General features: G+C 48.3%; 1 protein-coding gene across 9 annotated transcripts in view; it reads right to left on the bottom strand.

Moving 5' to 3' along the window:
• Positions 1-18,246, bottom strand: part of kiaa0586 (KIAA0586 ortholog) — a 204,575-nt gene that overhangs the window by 64,094 nt on the left and 122,235 nt on the right. For 7 of the 9 annotated variants that reach the window (XM_064336570.1, XM_064336580.1, XM_064336590.1 and 4 more), the window contains 7 exons: positions 18,107-18,190; positions 12,127-12,204; positions 6,863-7,041; positions 6,564-6,670; positions 2,251-2,435; positions 1,708-1,882; positions 840-1,041 (listed from right to left, as the gene is read on the bottom strand). In XM_064336570.1, coding sequence (XP_064192640.1) covers positions 840-1,041; positions 1,708-1,882; positions 2,251-2,435; positions 6,564-6,670; positions 6,863-7,041; positions 12,127-12,204; positions 18,107-18,190 — 1,010 coding nt within the window. The remainder of the gene's footprint in view (positions 1-839; positions 1,042-1,707; positions 1,883-2,250; positions 2,436-6,563; positions 6,671-6,862; positions 7,042-12,126; positions 12,205-18,106; positions 18,191-18,246) is intronic. The other 2 variants (XM_064336561.1, XM_064336598.1) reach the window with 2 other exon arrangements.

Below are 18,246 nucleotides of genomic sequence, written 5' to 3'. Positions count from 1 at the left end.
TCTACTGGTCTATAAGCATTCGGTTTGACTGGATTGAATTCTACTGGTCCAAGAGTGTTGAGTTTGACTGAATTCCAGTCCACTGGTCTAAGAGTGTTGAGTTTGACTGAATTCCAGTCCACTGGTCTAAGAGTGTTGAGTTTGACTGAATTCCAGTCCACTGGTCTAAGTGTTGAGTTTGACTGAATTCCAGTCCACTGGTCTAAGTGTTGAGTTTGACTGAATTCCAGTCCACTGGTCCAAGAGTGTTGTGTTTGACTGAATTCCGGTCCACTGGTCTAAGAGTGTTGAGTTTGACTGAATTCCAGTCCACTGGTCTAAGAGTGTTGAGTTTGACTGAATTCCAGTCCACTGGTCTATGAAGGTTGTGTTTGACTGAATTCCAGTCCACTGGTCTAAGAGTGTTGAGTTTGACTGAATTCCAGTCCACTGGTTTATGAGAGTTGTGTTTGACTGAATTCCAGTCCACTGGTCTAAGAGTGTTGGGTTTGACTGAATTCCAGTCCATTGGTCTATGAAGGTTGTGTTTGACTGAATTCCAGTCCACTGGTCTAAGAATGTTGAGTTTGACTGAATTCCAGTCCACTGGTCTATGAGAGTTGTGTTTAACAGAATTCCAGTCCATTGGTCTGTGAGTGTTGGGTTTGACTGAATTCCAGTCCACTGGTCTATGAGTGTTGAGTTTAACAGAATTCCAGTCTATTGGTCTGTGAGAGTTGAGTTTAACAGAATTCCAGTCTATTGGTCTGTGAGTGTTGGGTTTGACTGAATTCTACTCCACTGGTTTGTGAGTGATGGGTTCTGTGAGTGTTCAATGGCAGGCAGACAGACAGACTCACACTGGCCTGTGGTACTGCAGGGAGTCCTCAATATCAAAGTGTGGGACCTCCTCCTCCAGGGGGAGCTCGGCATCTCCCCATGGGTTGAGGTGTCGAGCTGGCTCCATACTCTGAGGAGTGGGAAGAGCTGGGGGCGTTGCCACTCGAGGTGGAGATGAGACAGGAGTGATGGTGGGAGTGGCCACTGGACTCCGTTCTGCTCCTGCGGTGAATGCAAGGCAACAGAGATAATAGGATTTGAGACCATGACACTGCAGGGATAAATCCCATATGATTTTAGATTATGATGCTACAGGGATATCTCATATGATTTGAGATCATGATGCTACAGGGATATCTCCTATATGATTTGAGATCATGATGCTACAGGGATACCTCCTATATGATTTGAGATCATGATGCTACAGGGACATCTCCTATATGATTTGAGATCATGACACTACAGGGATATCTCCTATATGATTTGAGATCATGATGCTACAGGGACATCTCCTATATGATTTGAGATCATGACACTCCAGGGATATCTCCTATATGATTTGAGATCATGACACTCCAGGGATATCTCCTATATGATTTGAGATCATGACGATACAGGGAAATCTCCTATATGATTTGAGATTATGATGCTACATGGATAGCTCCTATATGATTTGAGATCATGACACTACAAGGATATCTCCTATATGATTTGAGATCATGATGCTACAGGGATATCTCCTATATGATTTGAGATCATGATGCTACAGGCATAATGCCTAATTTGAGAGCATAATGAAGTCACAGGGACGACAGCTGTTTGATCTGATGTGAAAGCTATTTGATTGCTATATGACTACAGACGAAGAGACGGAGATTCAGCTCTGACCTGCAGGTCCTGTGTCCCGGTCCTCAGGGGGCAGGAGGTCCCGGGGCGACTCCGTGGTGGAGCCCTGTTCTGAGGGCTCCGGGGTGCTGTGAGGAGAAGGCTCTTTGGCTGGGGGCGCGGGGCTCTCCCTGGGACTGGGCACAGGCGTGGGCACAGGGGTGGGCACCACCACCTCCTTCAAAGACACAACACACAATAACCTGGTTACCATGTAGCTCATGGCTCGAAAGAGGCCACACACCTGTTGCAACTAGGATGAAAAAGAAATGTATAAAAATGTATGTGCACCCAAGCACACACACACACACACACACACACACACACACACACACACACACACACACACACACACACACACACACACACACAACACACAACACACACGCAAGACATGTGACGAACAGGAGGTGAAGAGGGAGTGGAGGAGGAGACGGGAGCACAGGGTGGTGAGGAGGAGCAGACGGGAGCACAGGGTGGTGAGGAGGAGGAGGCAGGAGCACAGGGCAGTGAAAGGGTGAGGGGGAGGTAAAGCAGCTTACTCACCGCTGTGCATGGGACGTCCAGAGGCTGGGGGGGTGTGGTGGGCCGTCCTTGCCCCTCTCTCTGGCCGAGCATGAGGGCAACAGTCTCGGCCAGGGCATCAGTCACATACTGGCGGATCAGGGCCGAGTCGACTGGAACTCCCGCATCCACAAAATACTGCAGGCCCCCTCCACCAGCCGCTTCGACTGAGAACAGAAAGCAAACAGACCATAAGGAATGTTCCAGAATAAACCACACAGACCATAAAGACTATTCTAGAATAAACCACACAGACCATAGGAAGTGTTCCAGAATAAACCACACAGACCATAAAGACCATTCCAGAAAAAACACACAGACCATAAGAACTGTTCCAGCGTAGACCACACAGACCATAAGTGCTGTTTCAGAGAAACCATACAGACCTTAAGGACTGTTCGTAAATAAACCACACATACCATAAAAACAAACCAAGTTCCAGTTTATTTTATTTAGATCATAAGGACTGTTCCAGAATAAACAACACATACCATAAGTGCCATTTCAGAGAAACCACACAGACCATAAGTACTGGTCCAGAACAAACCATACAGAGCACAAAGGACTGCTTCATAACAAACCACACAGACCATAAGGACTGTTCCAGAACAAACAGAACAAACCATACAGAGCATAAAGGACTGCATCATAACAAACCACATAGACCACAAGGACTGTTCCACAACTAACCACACAGACCATAAGGACGGTTCCAGAATAAACTAGAGATACCATAAAGACTGTTCCAGAACAAACCACACAGACCAAAAGTGCCATTTCAGAGAAACCACACAGACCATAAGGACTATTCCAGGACAAACCACACAGACCATAATGACGGTTCCAGAATAAACCACACAGACCATAATGACTGTTCCAGAATAAACTACACAGACCATAATGACTATTCCAGAATAAACCACAGACCATAATGACTGTTCCAGAATAAACCACACAGACCATAAGGACTGTTCCAGAATAAACCACACAGACCATAAGGTCTGTTCCAGAATAAACCACACAGACCATAAGGACTGTTCCAGAATAAACCACACAGACCATAAGGACTGTTCCAGTATAAACAACCATACTGCATAATGGACTATTCAAAAAACCACACAGACCATAAGACTGTTCCAGATAAACCACACAGACCATAAGGACTGTTCCAGAATAACCCACAAGACCATAAGGTCGTTCCAGAAAAACAAGACCATAAGACTGTTCCAGAACAAACCACACAAACCAAAAGTGCTTTCAGAGAAACCACACAGACCATAAGGACTATTCCAGAATAAACCACACAGACCATAAGGACTGTTCCAGAATAAACCACGCAGACCATAAGGACTGTTCCAGAATAAACCACGCAGACCATAAGGACCACTTCAGAGAAACCACACAGTCTGTAAGGACCATTCCAGACCAGTCAGACCTTAAAAAGAAACATGTTGTTAATTTAAGTTCAGTTTATTGATATGTTTATTAAATACCGTAGCTGTCAAGCGGTGAGTCATAGCCCCTATAAAATCAATGCTATTTGGCTAACAAAGCTAATGGCCAACAGAGAGTGAGCTACGCAAATTCTATATAGGAGGGCTTTAAGCCCGACATGTCCCCAATTTATGACATAATTTGTGGTGAGAAATTCATCGGGCCTGGGTCTAAAATATGAAAACTATCCCTTTAAGGACCAATCCAGAGCAAACTGACGAGGGGTCACCTGCGTAGCCCGAACAGCCTGGCACACCTGACTGCAGCAGCGCGAGTGATAATAATGAGCGAGACCAACACATGCCCTGGCAGTCAGTCAGTAGCTTTGAGTCCGAGGCTCCAGCCTCCTTATTTTCAGTCACTACGCTACTGTGCTTTGTTTGCTTTACTCATATTTGTGTATCCACACACTGGGTGGAACTGGAGCGCGCTCAGTGAGGGGCCCAACCCAGGGCTCACCCATGTCCGGTGCTCCCCCCTATGCATCACATGCTGCCATACACTGTCACACAGCCATCTGCTACTGCTACATGTTTGCGGCTACACAATGTGGGAACATATTGGAACTACTACCCTACATTCACCCCCCTGCCTGTCCACAACCCTCAACACCAGGGCACAGCCAAAGACCAATCCCCCACCACCCCCACCACCCCCACCACCCACACACACACACACTGTGAGCAGACACTGCAGAGGCTGTTAACTGAGCGAATGTAAGGAGAGAAAAAGCACACAGCGTACACACCTTCAGGGTTTCAGCATTCTCCATTTAAAACCAGCGCACGATACTGAAGACCGCAGCCTCAGCCCTGCGTTTGATGCTCCATTGATCCTGCTATTAAACCAAAGTGAAAACTAATGGGCCAGTAAGCTGTGCGCTGCCTCGCTCCTCCATGGCGCGAAAGCCGAGCCCAACTGAAATCTCTGAACTGGAAGAGCCCGGGAGATGAGAATGGCCAATTCAGCTGTAATGAGAAAACCAGTGGAGACGGGGGCTCTGGCGTGGGTCCGTTACGTGCAGGTGCTTACACTGATCCCCCTGTGTGTGATCCGTGCTGCTTTTTCCTCCTGTGCTCCACCTTAACAAGCTGCTAATTACCTGACTGGCTTCACCTGCCTGTGGCCCTACAGAAAGCCTGCTGGTTTTAGGTCAGAGTAGGAAACCTGCGGAAGACTCACCAATTCTTGTTTTTCATGAGGAGAAAGATGACTATCTGTTGCAGGCTAGTCTTCTGTAGGCCCTACTTTGGCCTTACCTGTTATGTCCGACACCTATGACCATTTGTATATATATTTTGTGGTTTTTGGGTTATTTCTTGGGGATTTTCGTCAAACTTTGTTTTTCTTTGGGCACAAGGGACTTTATGTTGCGTTCTAATTCTTTTTGTGCTTGTTTTTGTGTTGTGGGCAGATTTGGGACGTAACATTTCCAACCTTAATGGGGAATTGCACTTCATAACACTTCTGCTTCTCATGACTAATATTGTCCTTGTAATGAATGAGTTGCCCTTATTTTTTCGATTAGTTATTTCATTATGTTAATATTTTACACTGTTTTGTTATTTTCCTTTACAGATGCAGGAAGTAGACCCAGGCAGTTTAGTGTCGAACTCGAGGATGCATATCATTGCACGACTTCTGATGTGGGCGTACCTGCAGACAATAACATTAGGTTGGTCGTAGAAAAAGTGTTGTATGACTACTAGCTAGCGAAACCGAAAATGTCTGAGGACGAAGGAGATTTTGTTTTTGATCATGGGATTGTTGTGCCCTATGAATTCGAGCCGGAATACACAGAAGAAGAGCTGGCTAATTTGCAGGCTGATCATGTGAGAGCGAGTCAGGAATGGGCAGAGATTGAGGAACCACAGGCTATTCCCAGGACAAACGGCAACTGGCGGTAGGCCATGTATCACAGACAGGCGCGATATCGTTAGCCAGCCCGCATAGTACCTACCTCGAGCTGTTCGACCAACGATGGGAAAACGGTGGGTACAGCTCCAGGCTTCAGACGGTCACCTTGGTAGTCGGTGCCATCAAAGTGGTCGCTGCATACCCTTAGTCCTCGTTTGCAAACTTCTTCGGCTGTTATGTTAGGGTGTCTGATTACATCCAGCCATGTCTGGCACAAAGTTGCATCGCGTGGAAAACTATGAAAATGTGCTTTCAAGGCAAGTTTAACGGGGGCATTATAACAACCGGGTACAATGCACCTCATTATTACACCGATATCGCATTAAACAAAAGCTAGCAGACGTTAGTTTGTTCGATTTCAATGCTAAAAAGTTAACAGAATGTTTTGCTTCTCGCTTCTTCTCGATTTGCCACGAAACGAAATCAAAGAAGAAAAAAACGCAAAACGTACTACTATGTGGATTAGAAAATTTTTTTTTTTAATCGGTCTTTGTTTCTAACTAGACATTTAAAATACAATAACTAATTGAGAAATGATGGGTGACATTCATTAGAAGGACAATATCAGTCATCAGAAGCAGAAGTGTTATGAAGTGCAATTCCCCTTTAACCTAACCACTGCCGGGTCTACGGCACGTCCGCTTATTCACCGGGTACCGACACCAGAAGGCTTATCGTCACAACTGTTTTAGAGGCGCCTTGCGGTTGAAGACCCAAGTCGGATAACACGCGTAAGCACATAGCGCTCTACCGCATCACTGAAGCCCCAGGAGCCCTACACACCAAACACAGTGCTCCATATATGTGAGCCATGCCTGGGAGGCCCTGAGCGCACAGCCACACAGCAGCGGCATCTCCACCCATAAGCCCCAGCGACGGCTCACCTATATCAGAGCCGCTCTCCTCCGGCTCGGACAGGCTGGCCCGCTCCACCGGCGCACGCTGGGGACACATCCCTGCGATCGCCCTGGCCATCAGCTGCTGCTCCACCCTGCAAAGCCAAGAGTGAGCGGAGGAGCTCTGTTCCAGTTCCACATGAGAACGCACACTGAGAATCACAAAGGCTTCCGCTTCTGCCACGAATATGGCAAGTGGTAAAAGTGCCAATCAAAAAATTCAGCAGTGCAATGCATAAGAGCAGCATCAGAAGTACCGGAACATTTAAAGACATGTGGGGCCTCACCAGTCCACCAGCCGGTTCTCCAGGGTCTCCCTCTGTTGGATGACCCCCAGGATGGGCTCTGTGCCTGGCGGGGGCCCTGACGGCCGGGGTGGGTATGCCGGGCCGTGGTACATGGCGGCTGGAGGCTCGGCGGAACCGCTCAGCTCGATGGGCGTGTCCACAAACTCCTCCTCCGGCTCCTACGGGAGATGAGGGTCAGGGTCAGGGTTAGAGTTAGGGTTAGAGTTAAGGCCCTCATGCGTGCAGAAATCCCAGTACACCTCCCTATAGTCGGAGGGCTGGGGCTCTCAGGCTTTCAGTGCTGTTCTTCATCTGGTAGAAAAGTCCTTACTTTGAAAAAACTTTCACCTACTTCGCCTAAGCACGTAATTTTCAAAAATGAAAGCACTGAGTTACCAAAGTTACTGGCGTTCCTTGCAAATAGCACAAGGTTGTCAGCTCGCTCATCCCATTTAGATGGGAGAATTCTATGATCATTCATAAAGGATAATCCTTTTATTACAAAAATGTCCCCTTCATGTTGGGACAATTATTTCCCAAAAACCCCAAGTAATTATAAGTCTTAACAAGGTTCTACAGTGAAATAAATTACTAAAATAAATCATTTCTGCAGTAATGCACACATTTTATCATAATATGGAATTTGCAGGGCAGAGTGAATCCAGTTCTAGCAAACCTTCAGGGTTTCTATTCATCACTACTGAACACCGGTGCTAGGGCACTTTCAGGGTTTCTATTCATCACTACTGAACACCGGTGCTAGCAAACCTTCAGGGTTTCTATTCATCACTACTGAACACCGGTGCTAGAGCACCTTCAGGGTTTCTATTCAGCACTACTGAACACCGGTGCTAGGGCACCTTCAGGGTTTATATTCATCACTACTGAACACCGGTGCTAGGGCACATTCAGGGTTTCAATTCAATACTACTGAACAGTTTCTATCCTCCCTGTCTGGTGAATGTGCAGAAGCATACCGCTAAGGACTGAAACCAATAACACCCTGATGCAATCAAAGTGTAATCGTCCCTGCACCACCCTGCACCATCAAGTACAAAACAAACAAATCATAAACAAGCATAGAATCAGGTAGAACAAGTGAAAATGATGGCACAAATAAATATATGCATTACAATGATAAAGGGGGTTCTATAAGAGAACCCTTGGAGTCAGTTCAGAGTGCCAAATTGTTCCAAAATGTGCTGTAGCACAGCAAAATTTTCACACAGTCAAGACAACATTACAAGCAGGCGGCGAGTTAGCCAGAAAAAGACTTCATCAGCATTGTGCGTCATACATGAATTCACTGGCTGCGACAGATCTGGCCATAGTATTTCATTTCCAATGGCCTTTGTCCAGAGCGGAAGGGAAAAATGCAGAGAGAAAGAGAGAGAGAGAGAGTGTGTGTGTCAATGAGAGAGCGAGAGACAAAAAATAAAATGATAATGAACACGGCTTTCCGCTGCCAACCAGAGAGGTTTTCTGAAGTTTACTGCTCCTTCAGCAAATTCATCACTGCTGGGGCTGAGGTATTCGGGGGTTTGGAAAGGGATGTGTTTGGAAATGGATCAGGACTTAAATGTGTAAGAGTATTAATGTTGCTCTGTGGTATTTCCTTGGCTAGGTGTCTTGTTTACTAGGTGGGTTCCAAAAGGGAAATATATTACTGGGCTCATATAGAGAAAAATGAGTGATTATGAAATTAAAGAATTTCAATTCCAATGAATAACAGTGAATTGCTATCATCTACAGCCACTTTGTATTGTTGGGAATATACAGCTACAGCTCACTATATTCAGAACGATTCAACCAGAAATATTTGAATGCATCACTCTTCTCCCGCTCTCCTCATATATCCAACATTTATGCAACAAATTAAACTTCAAAGAAGAGAGAAAAAAGCACTTCTGCAGGAGTTAGTCTGAGATCAGCGCTAAGCATATACCGCCCAAATGGCAGCATCCCAAAAAATGGTACGCTATACAGTATGTAAAGTGCTGTGCAGCATGGATCCATTACAGAACCTAGCATCATATGCCATAACATGCTTAATATCCTTAAAGTCATCCTATAGGCATTTACTTCACCACCAGATCCTGGATACATCCATAGTGAAATGAGCGTGGTAAACTGGATCTGCAGGTGGTGGTGCATTGGCTGTCCTGCCCTGGTTGATTCACGCAGTACTGTGGGTCTCAACATCGGAATGTGATGCCCTACAAGTGCTGCTATCCGGTCCCTTTAAGGTCATAGAGATAAACAGACTCAAGATGCACAAAGACATCATCTGTCTGTGCCAGGACACCCTCCGTCACACTTACTGTGCTTCAGCTGGTCAATGAAAGAGCTGTTTGCAGACAGATTACATAAACCCCCGTGCTCTTAAATTCCTCCTCTTCCCTCGTCCCTCGAGACACTAGAGTATGCCTAAGGCAGTGGTTCTCAAACTCAGTCCTGGGGGACCACTGTGCATGCTGCTTTTCATTCCAACCTCAAGTGGAATCCCAGAATTTTAACAAGCTGTTAATTTTGCTTAATTAGGCACTTTTCATGTTTTAGAGCTGGAGTCCCCAGTTGAGGTTGGAATGAGAACCAGCATACACAGTGGTCCCCCAGGACCGAGTTTGAGAACCACCGCCCTAAGGTGTTGAGTTAAGGCACCACTTTTGCTGAAACATGCTGAATTTTACAGGAAATTCCATACTGCACATGCTGAAATTTCTATGTACACACCAGGCATTAAAATACCCAACCCAGCATAACATCTGCAGCTGACTTTAAACCTCATCAAATACAAAGTTATTCAGGTGATTTCCCTCAAATGTGCACAACCCAGTACCTCGGCTAGCCTACCTATTGTAGGATCTGGGATCTTGAGACACTTTTCATCTTTTCCAGAGGGAAGACCTTTCCATACCTTAAAACACTTCCCCCTAGTTGCATGAATCTGTTTTAAAGATATACTCCCATAGAGTCATTCAGAAATCATCTCCCTTGTAGGCAGTAGCCCCACACACCTCCCTGTGGCGTTTGGTCAGTCACCCCCCTCACCGCTGCTGTTGCAGTGGTCAGCCCTCGCAGTGGAGTATTTCCCTCTAACCCTTCTATGTAAAGCAGGGCTGTTGGTGTGGTTACATGCTGTGTCCTCCTCACCTATGCAGCAGTTCTATATAACATACGGCTTATTATTATGAATCTAAATAACAGCAATAAATACCTGGCCTTACAAAGGAATACAAATTAAAAGTATGAGTTATGCAAATTATCCTGAATCAGGCATTTTCTAAGCCAAATACAAAAAGTTATGTAACGTGCATTTGCAAGTCTAGAATAAATAAAGGGTCTGCTCAGCTGGATGGTGTTAAAAAAGGAGGAGGGTTTCAGAAGCCAGCCAGGCATTCAGGAAACATAAAGCCGTAAAGCCTTATTATTACACACTGCAGTACAAATCTGAGGCTTTCAGCTCCTTCCGACATGCAGACATACAGTCGTCTGCAGCCAATACGCTTCCTCCATTCAGTCCTGCCAAAGATTTTTTTTTTTAAAACATAAAAAACGCACTGCAAGAGAAAATTGCTAAGACAGACTGTGCCCTGTCGAATAGCCAGTCTCTTTAAATGCATTATCACATACACATCGTAAATACGCTGATATTCTATGATATATTTATGAAATATATATATATGATATATTTTTTATTTTTTAACAGAAAAACATGCTCCCTTGACATAAAGCCCTTTTGCACACGATTTTCTACGTTTTTCTTGTAGTGAAAATAATATTTTTAAACGCCATTGTCTGAACATGCAGTTCACACCAACGCCAAAAGAGGGCAGTGTGTAATAGCGTGTCCTCTCATCTGTACAAAACACCCCCACCTACCCCCCCCAAAAAAGGGGGGAAAAAAAGAGATTTAAAAAAAAACACTTTTCCAGAGAGCCGCTAAGCATGACAAAGACTGCTGGTCTTGGAATGGGCTTCCACGGCACACTAATGATGGCTGCAGTATTTCTGTTAACTGACTGCATGCCCTTGTAAGTACGAGCTGTAGTACCTGCCTAATGCCCAATTTGCGGGGCGCTTGCAGAAGCAGGCCACGGGCACATATGGGAGAAGGAGCCTTTGTCTGCGCGGCTGAGGGGGACGGAGGGAGCCGGACGAATTCCTACACAGCCCAAACGCGCCCAGCGCACTGCTGCTGGCCGAAAGTTCCTCCTGCGCCGCCCGTTCACACCTTTCCTGCCGGGACCTGGTCTCCGGCTGCTAGAGGCACACTGGGCTTCACTTCTGTCCAATAAATACCCAAATTCTTTAACATTTTCAGAACCCCAGTACTGTGGAACTGAATTCGTTTTTTGCTTATATTTTATGTAGATCTGGTAACCATCCCCTCCCAATGCACGTCCTCTCCGGCACACATGGAAACAGCACTGTACGGTACAGCCGTCGGCTTGCCTCAAATCCAGACGGCAGCCGGGAGCTGCAGAGAATCACATACGCAATCGGGGTGGGGTGGGTCGGTTTCGGCTGCTAAATCCCCTGCCCCAGCGCTCAACTGCGGTCGGTGCAGTGAGGACGCGTTCATATGCACCGCCGCCGTGTTTGGCTCAACGGGCCAAAACTGGCCTTTGGTTCTGAAGCTCACTTCCTGGTCTAGAGGAGAGACAGTGCTCTCTAGAACCAGAGCAGCTGGCTCCAGCACAGGTCTTTCAACCACCCGTTTCAATGTAAGTCAATGGTACCAATGTCATAAAAATACAAAGTCAATCATTTTGTCCCATAAGAAAACGTAGTCTCAGTAGGTGTTTTTTTTCCTTTGTTGATTGTCTCCCCATGTTCCCATCTGTTAATTTATTGTGTCATTTGTACAATAATTCAGTATTTTGCAGACCATTCAGGGACAATTAGTGTCACTGACTAGTCACTGCGCATCACTGTGGGGGGGGGGGGGGTGTTTTTTGTTATCTCACATGTTCAGTGGATGACCTGGACCAGGCCCACAACCATATAAATCTCAGGCTCCTATTTGTACAACATGGCAGCACAAAAACTGCACTTCCATGGCTTCAAAAAGCTTTTCGCAAGCCCATGGGCAGTCTATGGTTTGGCTGTGGTTCGTTTTCAGCTGAGTTTGCCTTCGTATTAAGTATACGGCCAGCTTTATGATCAAGCTGTGCAGTCTTCCGGCCTCCAGGTGTTGTTCTCAAGCTGCCCTGACTGCAATGTATAAACGGTCTTCAGTCTGTGATTTGGACATACTGTACCTGAGATATGTCAGCCACAGCCAGGTAATCGGTTCCAGGGAAGACGGTCAGATCTTCCTCTGGAATCTGCTCCACTGTCTGAGGAGAAGGCAATGAGACCATTCCAGTTTACTGGCACAGCTGAAAAGGGCAGTGCATCCTGATATCACAGCACACAGCTTTCATCACAGCCTTCAGAAAAGGAGGAAATGACATCATACCACACAGCTTTCATCACAGCCTTCAGACAAAGGAGGAAGTGACATCATAGCACACAGCTTTCACTTCAACTTTCAAACAAAGTGGGAAATGACATCACAGCACACAGCTTTCTCCTCAACCTTCAGATAAAGAGGGAAAATTAATGCAGAGCACAGATGACCGCTTTGCTTCCCCTGAAAACGGTCTTTTATATATTCCAACGATGTTCCCTGGTTGGCTGCAGCGTCCCACTTCAATGTGCAATGCATACAAAATGAACCTCCATGGTGAACCTAATCTCAGACATAAGCTATAATAAAATATTTTTTTTGAACAAAATTCCAGATATATATTGCATCAAAACAACCTGCTCTTGTAGCCATCTGGGGGGTAAATACTAAATAAAGTGGACTTGTGATTGGTATCATGCTGTTTTTAATTTCTGAGAAATTGCTTCCTGACTGAAGATTTTAACATTTCAAACTCACATCCTGAAGAATGAACAAGGCAAAACTGGGGCATGTCCAGGCATATGACATCATCAGATGCGCTTTTGAGCAGAAGAGTGGAGAGACTGTCCAGCAAACACTGGCGCTGGTGCAGTATACACAAGGTGCTGAAATATGTATACTGTGAAGCAGAGAAAATATTGGATGCTTTATCAGATGGGGGAACAAATAAAAAAATAATGAGGCTACTGCTGTAATGCTGGCTGGCAGTTCATTTCTCCACATGGGAATGACAGAAGAGAAGGACTGAGACCAGTTATCGTTCATTTGCTTAAGAGAATCCCTTATCCTCTGCTGACTTTGCATTGTTTACGTTTGTACTCATTACAGTTCATGCACAGCTGGACATTTTACTGAGGCAGGTTTAGCACCTTGACAGAGGGATGAGAAAAAGGTCCCATCTGGGAATCAAACCTCCCCCCCACCCCCAGCCCCCGGTTCCGAGCCCAGTTATCCAAACGCCAACCACACAGATGCCTCCCTGCCAATTTAAACGCGATAGCACCCAGTATCAACTTCTCCATCAACGCCCATCACAGAATTAAGGAATGCGTTTCCCCCCGATCATTTCATAAAATCCCACGGTGAAGAGGAACGCTTAGTGTTCTCATAATGGAGGTTTTTCGGCAGACTGCGCCACGGTTAAGACCACGCAGCTGACAGGTACCGAACCGCGCCCGCTCGACGCGCTACGGTCAGGTGGAATAATATCTGACGGAGCTGCACATTGGCTGCGACTCCTCGTGCTTCAGAGCGCGAGCGCTGTGCGGCTTCGCCGTGCGGCGTGCGCAGGAGCTAAAGCCTGAGCGCTGAGCGCTAGCAAAATGGGGAAAAAAAGCCCCTGAATGATTTATTCGGTAACCCGGTAACACTGATACGAGCAGATGCCCCGATCGCTCGCGATGCCAAGCTCTCATAACCAGAGGCTGTGTTCGCTGGCTCCGTCCCCTTCCGCGGTAGCGTCTGTCTGCGTCCTTCGTTAAAAAAAATATGACACGGAGCGATTTTTTTAATCAACCTCCCCCGTGCCCATTCCAGATGAAACATCTGCCGGCAGAGAGGCAGCAGCTTGGCAGGAGGAACGGGGTGAAATTGGCAACACGGTAACGCACAGACAGAACCGCGGCCATTTAGCGGTGATATTTACACGGCGAGCGCGGCACAGACGACCGCTGTTTGCGTCCCCGGCTCCGTCTGTATTTGCGCCAGCGTTCCGTATTGTTCTCCGAACACGCCCGCGGACCCTTACCTCCTCCGTCTCTGAAATACTGACCGTCCCCTCCTTTCCAGTTCCCCAGGGGTGCACTGCGGCGCTCGCCAACATCGGCGCAGAGTCTCATGCCACCTTTAACCAGGCTCTGAGGACGCTTTGATAAACTGTACATCTTTTTTGCCCCATCTCTACTTAATGTAATCTATCTCAGTTCCTTTTCTTTATATCTCAAATGACCAAGGTAGTTTTTTTATTTTTAAAAAACTACCAGTCTTATCCATGAAGTTGTCTAAGGAATAGGAAGAGGAGGTGGCGGACGTATGGAAAAAAATAAAGAATTGTTTACGCAAGTCAATCATGGGAAAAGCCTATTCAGCTGGTGTGAGCGTTATGTCACGTTGGCCAGACTCCATTTCATGAGCGAAGCGTAATGGCTGCGATGCCACCGCCGCGTGTGCCGATGAGCAGACAGGAAACCTCACAAGTGTGAGCTCACGCTAGTGAATATCAGCCTGCCTGTTCCGCGCCCGACGAAGAGAACACACAGACCGTGGCCAGGCTACGGATGAAAAGAGCGAGAAGAGGAGGAGGAGGAGAGAGGGAGGGAGGAACTGGCTCTCTGCCAAAGGAGTACGGGGGCAGGGTGCTGCAGTAGCCCTGAGAGGAGAGCGCGACGGCATCATTCATTAATATTCCGCTCACACTGCAGAGAGAGAGCGAGAGCGAGAGAGAGAGCAGGTCAGCAGTGGGCAGATGATTCACAGCTCCACATCAGAGAGACAGAGATAGAGAAAGATCTAGGGAAGCCAGGGACACGCAGTACTGTGAATACAGAAACAAGGATACCAACACAGTATAGCCAAGACCGATCAGCGCTCTAACGAACGCAGCCGAACCAGAATCAGAATCAGAATCAGAATCGAATTTATTGCCAAGTACATTTACACATACGAGGAATTTGCTTTGGTCAACACACCGAGGCAGCCATCTGCGGCGCCAACCAGGAACGCAGACAGGCATCGGGAGACAAACGCTTGGGCGCATTGGCGCGCAGAGAGAAGCGGAGTGTAACGCACAGCAGATGTGGGCATGCCGAGCCAACACGGAGCGTAGCAGCGTGCGGTCCGGTGCCAGCAGCCCGAACCTGAGCCCGCAGCGCTGCTCCGACGTGCCGTGTGCAGGGCTGCGGATACGCAGCGCCCCGCCCCGCCCCGCGCCCCGCCCCGCTCCACCACCTCCGAGCCGGGGAGGGGGAGGGGGAGGGGGAGGCGGGCGCAGGCTGAGCGAGGGTGTCTGCGGGGTGTGAGATCAGCATTAGTCAGCCCGACGGGCTCGCCGCTGAAGGCTCCCCGCAGCGGAGGCCCGCTCCCTCTCCGCTCGGCCGGAATGGAGATCCTGGCTCGTCCCCAACTGTGTCACAGCTCCCACCGTCTGAGCACAGAACCCACTCTCTGCCTCCGCGCCGCGCTGCTCACCGAACAACGGGCGAGAATAATCCACCCCCAAAAATATGAAAAGGAACGAGACGAAACAACCTTGCCAGGGATTGAGGAAAGGCCGTTTTGGTCTTGTGGCTGCGTTCCCAGGAGACCCTCTCTGACCTGTGACCAGGAAGTGGTCAGTAATGTGAGGGCGAGCGTGTAGCGCTAGCTCAGGCGCAGAGCGGCGCCTCGCTCCTCGGCTCGCTCGCCTCGAAGGGTTAAACTGCAGAGGATGGAGAGCTGGAGCCTTACCCAGGGTTGCTAGGCAACCAGATGTGGCTGACTGGAGATGAAAGAGCGAGCGCTTGAGCAGCCAGGGGGAGAGAGAATCAACAAGACCGGCTGGAATTCTGCAGAAAGGCTGAGAACGATTTAACTGTAGACCAGCTGAGACTGTGCAAAATGACTAAGACACTACAGAATGGTTTAACTGTACGCCAGCTGAAACTACGCAGGATGCCTGAGATTCGGCAGATTGGCAAAAACTGTTTTTGTGCAGGTTAGTAGTTTCATGAAACACGCAAAGCCACGCTGTGACCTTGTAAAGCCAGTTGTAACCCAGGCCACACATTCACAGACCTGCTCTTACTAACATGCAATTACAAAAAAACACAAAACACATTCATGGACACACAGCACCACTCCCAAAAAGTCCTCAATCCTTCATTTAGCTCACCTATAGTCTGGAGCACAGCTTAGCCTCTCTGCAGCTCCTACAGTCTGGAGCACAGCCTAGCCTCTCTGCAGCTCCTACAGTCTGGAGCACAGCCTAGCCTTCTGCAGCTCCTACAGTCTGGAGCACAGCCTAGCCTCTCTGCAGCTCCTACAGTCTGGAGCACAGCTTAGCCTCTCTGCAGCTCCCATAGTCTGGAACACAGCTTAGCCTCTCTGCAGCTCCCATAGTCTGGAGCACAGCTTAGCCTCTCTGCAGCTCCTATAGTCTGGAGCACAGCTTAGCCTCACTGCTGCTCCTATAGTCTGGAGCACAGCTTAGCCTCACTGCTGCTCCTATAGTCTGGAGCACAGCTTAGCCTCTCTGCAGCTCCTATAGTCTGGAGCACAGCTTAGCCTCTCTGCAGCTCCTACAGTCTGGAGCACAGCTTAGCCTCTCTGCAGCTCCTACAGTCTGGAGCACAGCTTAGCCTCTCTGCAGCTCCTACAGTCTGGAGCACAGCTTAGCCTCTCTGCAGCTCCTACAGTCTGGAGCACAGCTTAGCCTCTCTGCTGCTCCTACAGTCTGGAGCACAGCCTAGTCTCTCTGCAGCTCCTACAGTCTGGAGCACAGCTTAGTCTCTCTGCTGCTCCTACAGTCTGGAGCACAGCTTAGTCTCTCTGCAGCTCCTATAGTCTGGAGCACAGCTTAGCCTCACTGCTGCTCCTATAGTCTGGAGCACAGCTTAGCCTCACTGCTGCTCCTATAGTCTGGAGCACAGCTTAGCCTCTCTGCAGCTCCTATGGTCTGGAGCACAGCTTAGCCTCTCTGCAGCTCCTACAGTCTGGAGCACAGCTTAGCCTCTCTGCAGCTCATACAGTCTGGAGCACAGCTTAGCCTCTCTGCAGCTCCTACAGTCTGGAGCACAGCTTAGCCTCTCTGCAGCTCCTACAGTCTGGAGCACAGCTCAGCCTCTCTGCTGCTCCTACAGTCTGGAGCACAGCCTAGTCTCTCTGCAGCTCCTACAGTCTGGAGCACAGCTTAGTCTCTCTGCTGCTCCTACAGTCTGGAGCACAGCTTAGTCTCTCTGCAGCTCCTATAGTCTGGAGCACAGCTTAGCCTCACTGCAGCTCCTACAGTCTGGAGCACAGCTCATATGAGCTGGAACACTGCTGAGCCAGACTGGCAGAGTAGGCAGAAATACCACTGGGATTTCTGAGCAGCTGGTACATGGGTCTCATTATGAGGACACTGCAGAGAGCTTGGTACTGTGACAGGAACACTAGCAATGACGTGACTCACAGGTCCTAGTGAAAACATTACCGCCAGCACTGGCTGCATCGCACGTCCAAGACATGCCAGAACTCTGCCCGCCCACTATGGCTACAGTCACACCGCGCACTCAACGCGTCTTTGTCCCATTCCTGTGGGCGTGGCAGTGGGACAAGCTCAGGCCGCTCTCTGTACCGCCAGGAATACGGAGGAAAGAGGCTGGGGGAAAGGGTCAAGGGGAGGAAAGATTCGGGAGAGGAGGTGGGGCCAGAAAGGCGAATGAAGGATCAATCGAAGAGCAGTGTCATGCCCTGCATTCCACTAGCCCCGTCTGGAAGAGTGAAGAACCTGGGGAGAGCCGAAATCTGCATGCCGCTGCAGTTACTGCAAACCCTCGAGCCTTGAGAGAAATGAGAGCAGCTGCAGTGTGTGCTGGTGCGTGTGAGTGTATACACTCATGCCACTTCTGCCCCTTTGAGATTTCACCCTGGAAAGAACACTGAACCCACACTCTTTTAAACTCTCGTCTGACATCACTAAGCACACAAAACTAATGCAGCAGAAGAAGCTGAAGAAGCCACAAGTGAAAATGTGACTTCAGCACCAGTTCATCTTCCACACACACACCGTCCTGCGCGGGTCGCTAATCTGCTCTGGGACACTCATGCCTTACCTGTATTCGTGGGGGGTGAGGGAGGGGCGAGGAGGGCGCCGGGCTCGCACTAGAGACGCTGTCGATGTCCACGCAGGGGAGAACCTGTGTGGAAACCAGCAATGAGTGCCGTGCACTCGAGCTCACAAGCAGCAGCTCCC

The sequence above is a fragment of the Anguilla rostrata genome, chromosome 1 (genome assembly GCF_018555375.3).
Source record: "Anguilla rostrata isolate EN2019 chromosome 1, ASM1855537v3, whole genome shotgun sequence".
NCBI classification, from domain to species: Eukaryota; Metazoa; Chordata; class Actinopteri; order Anguilliformes; family Anguillidae; genus Anguilla; species Anguilla rostrata.
The sequence above is the reverse complement of the archived record's forward strand: the minus strand, read 5'-3'. Positions and strand labels throughout refer to the sequence as shown.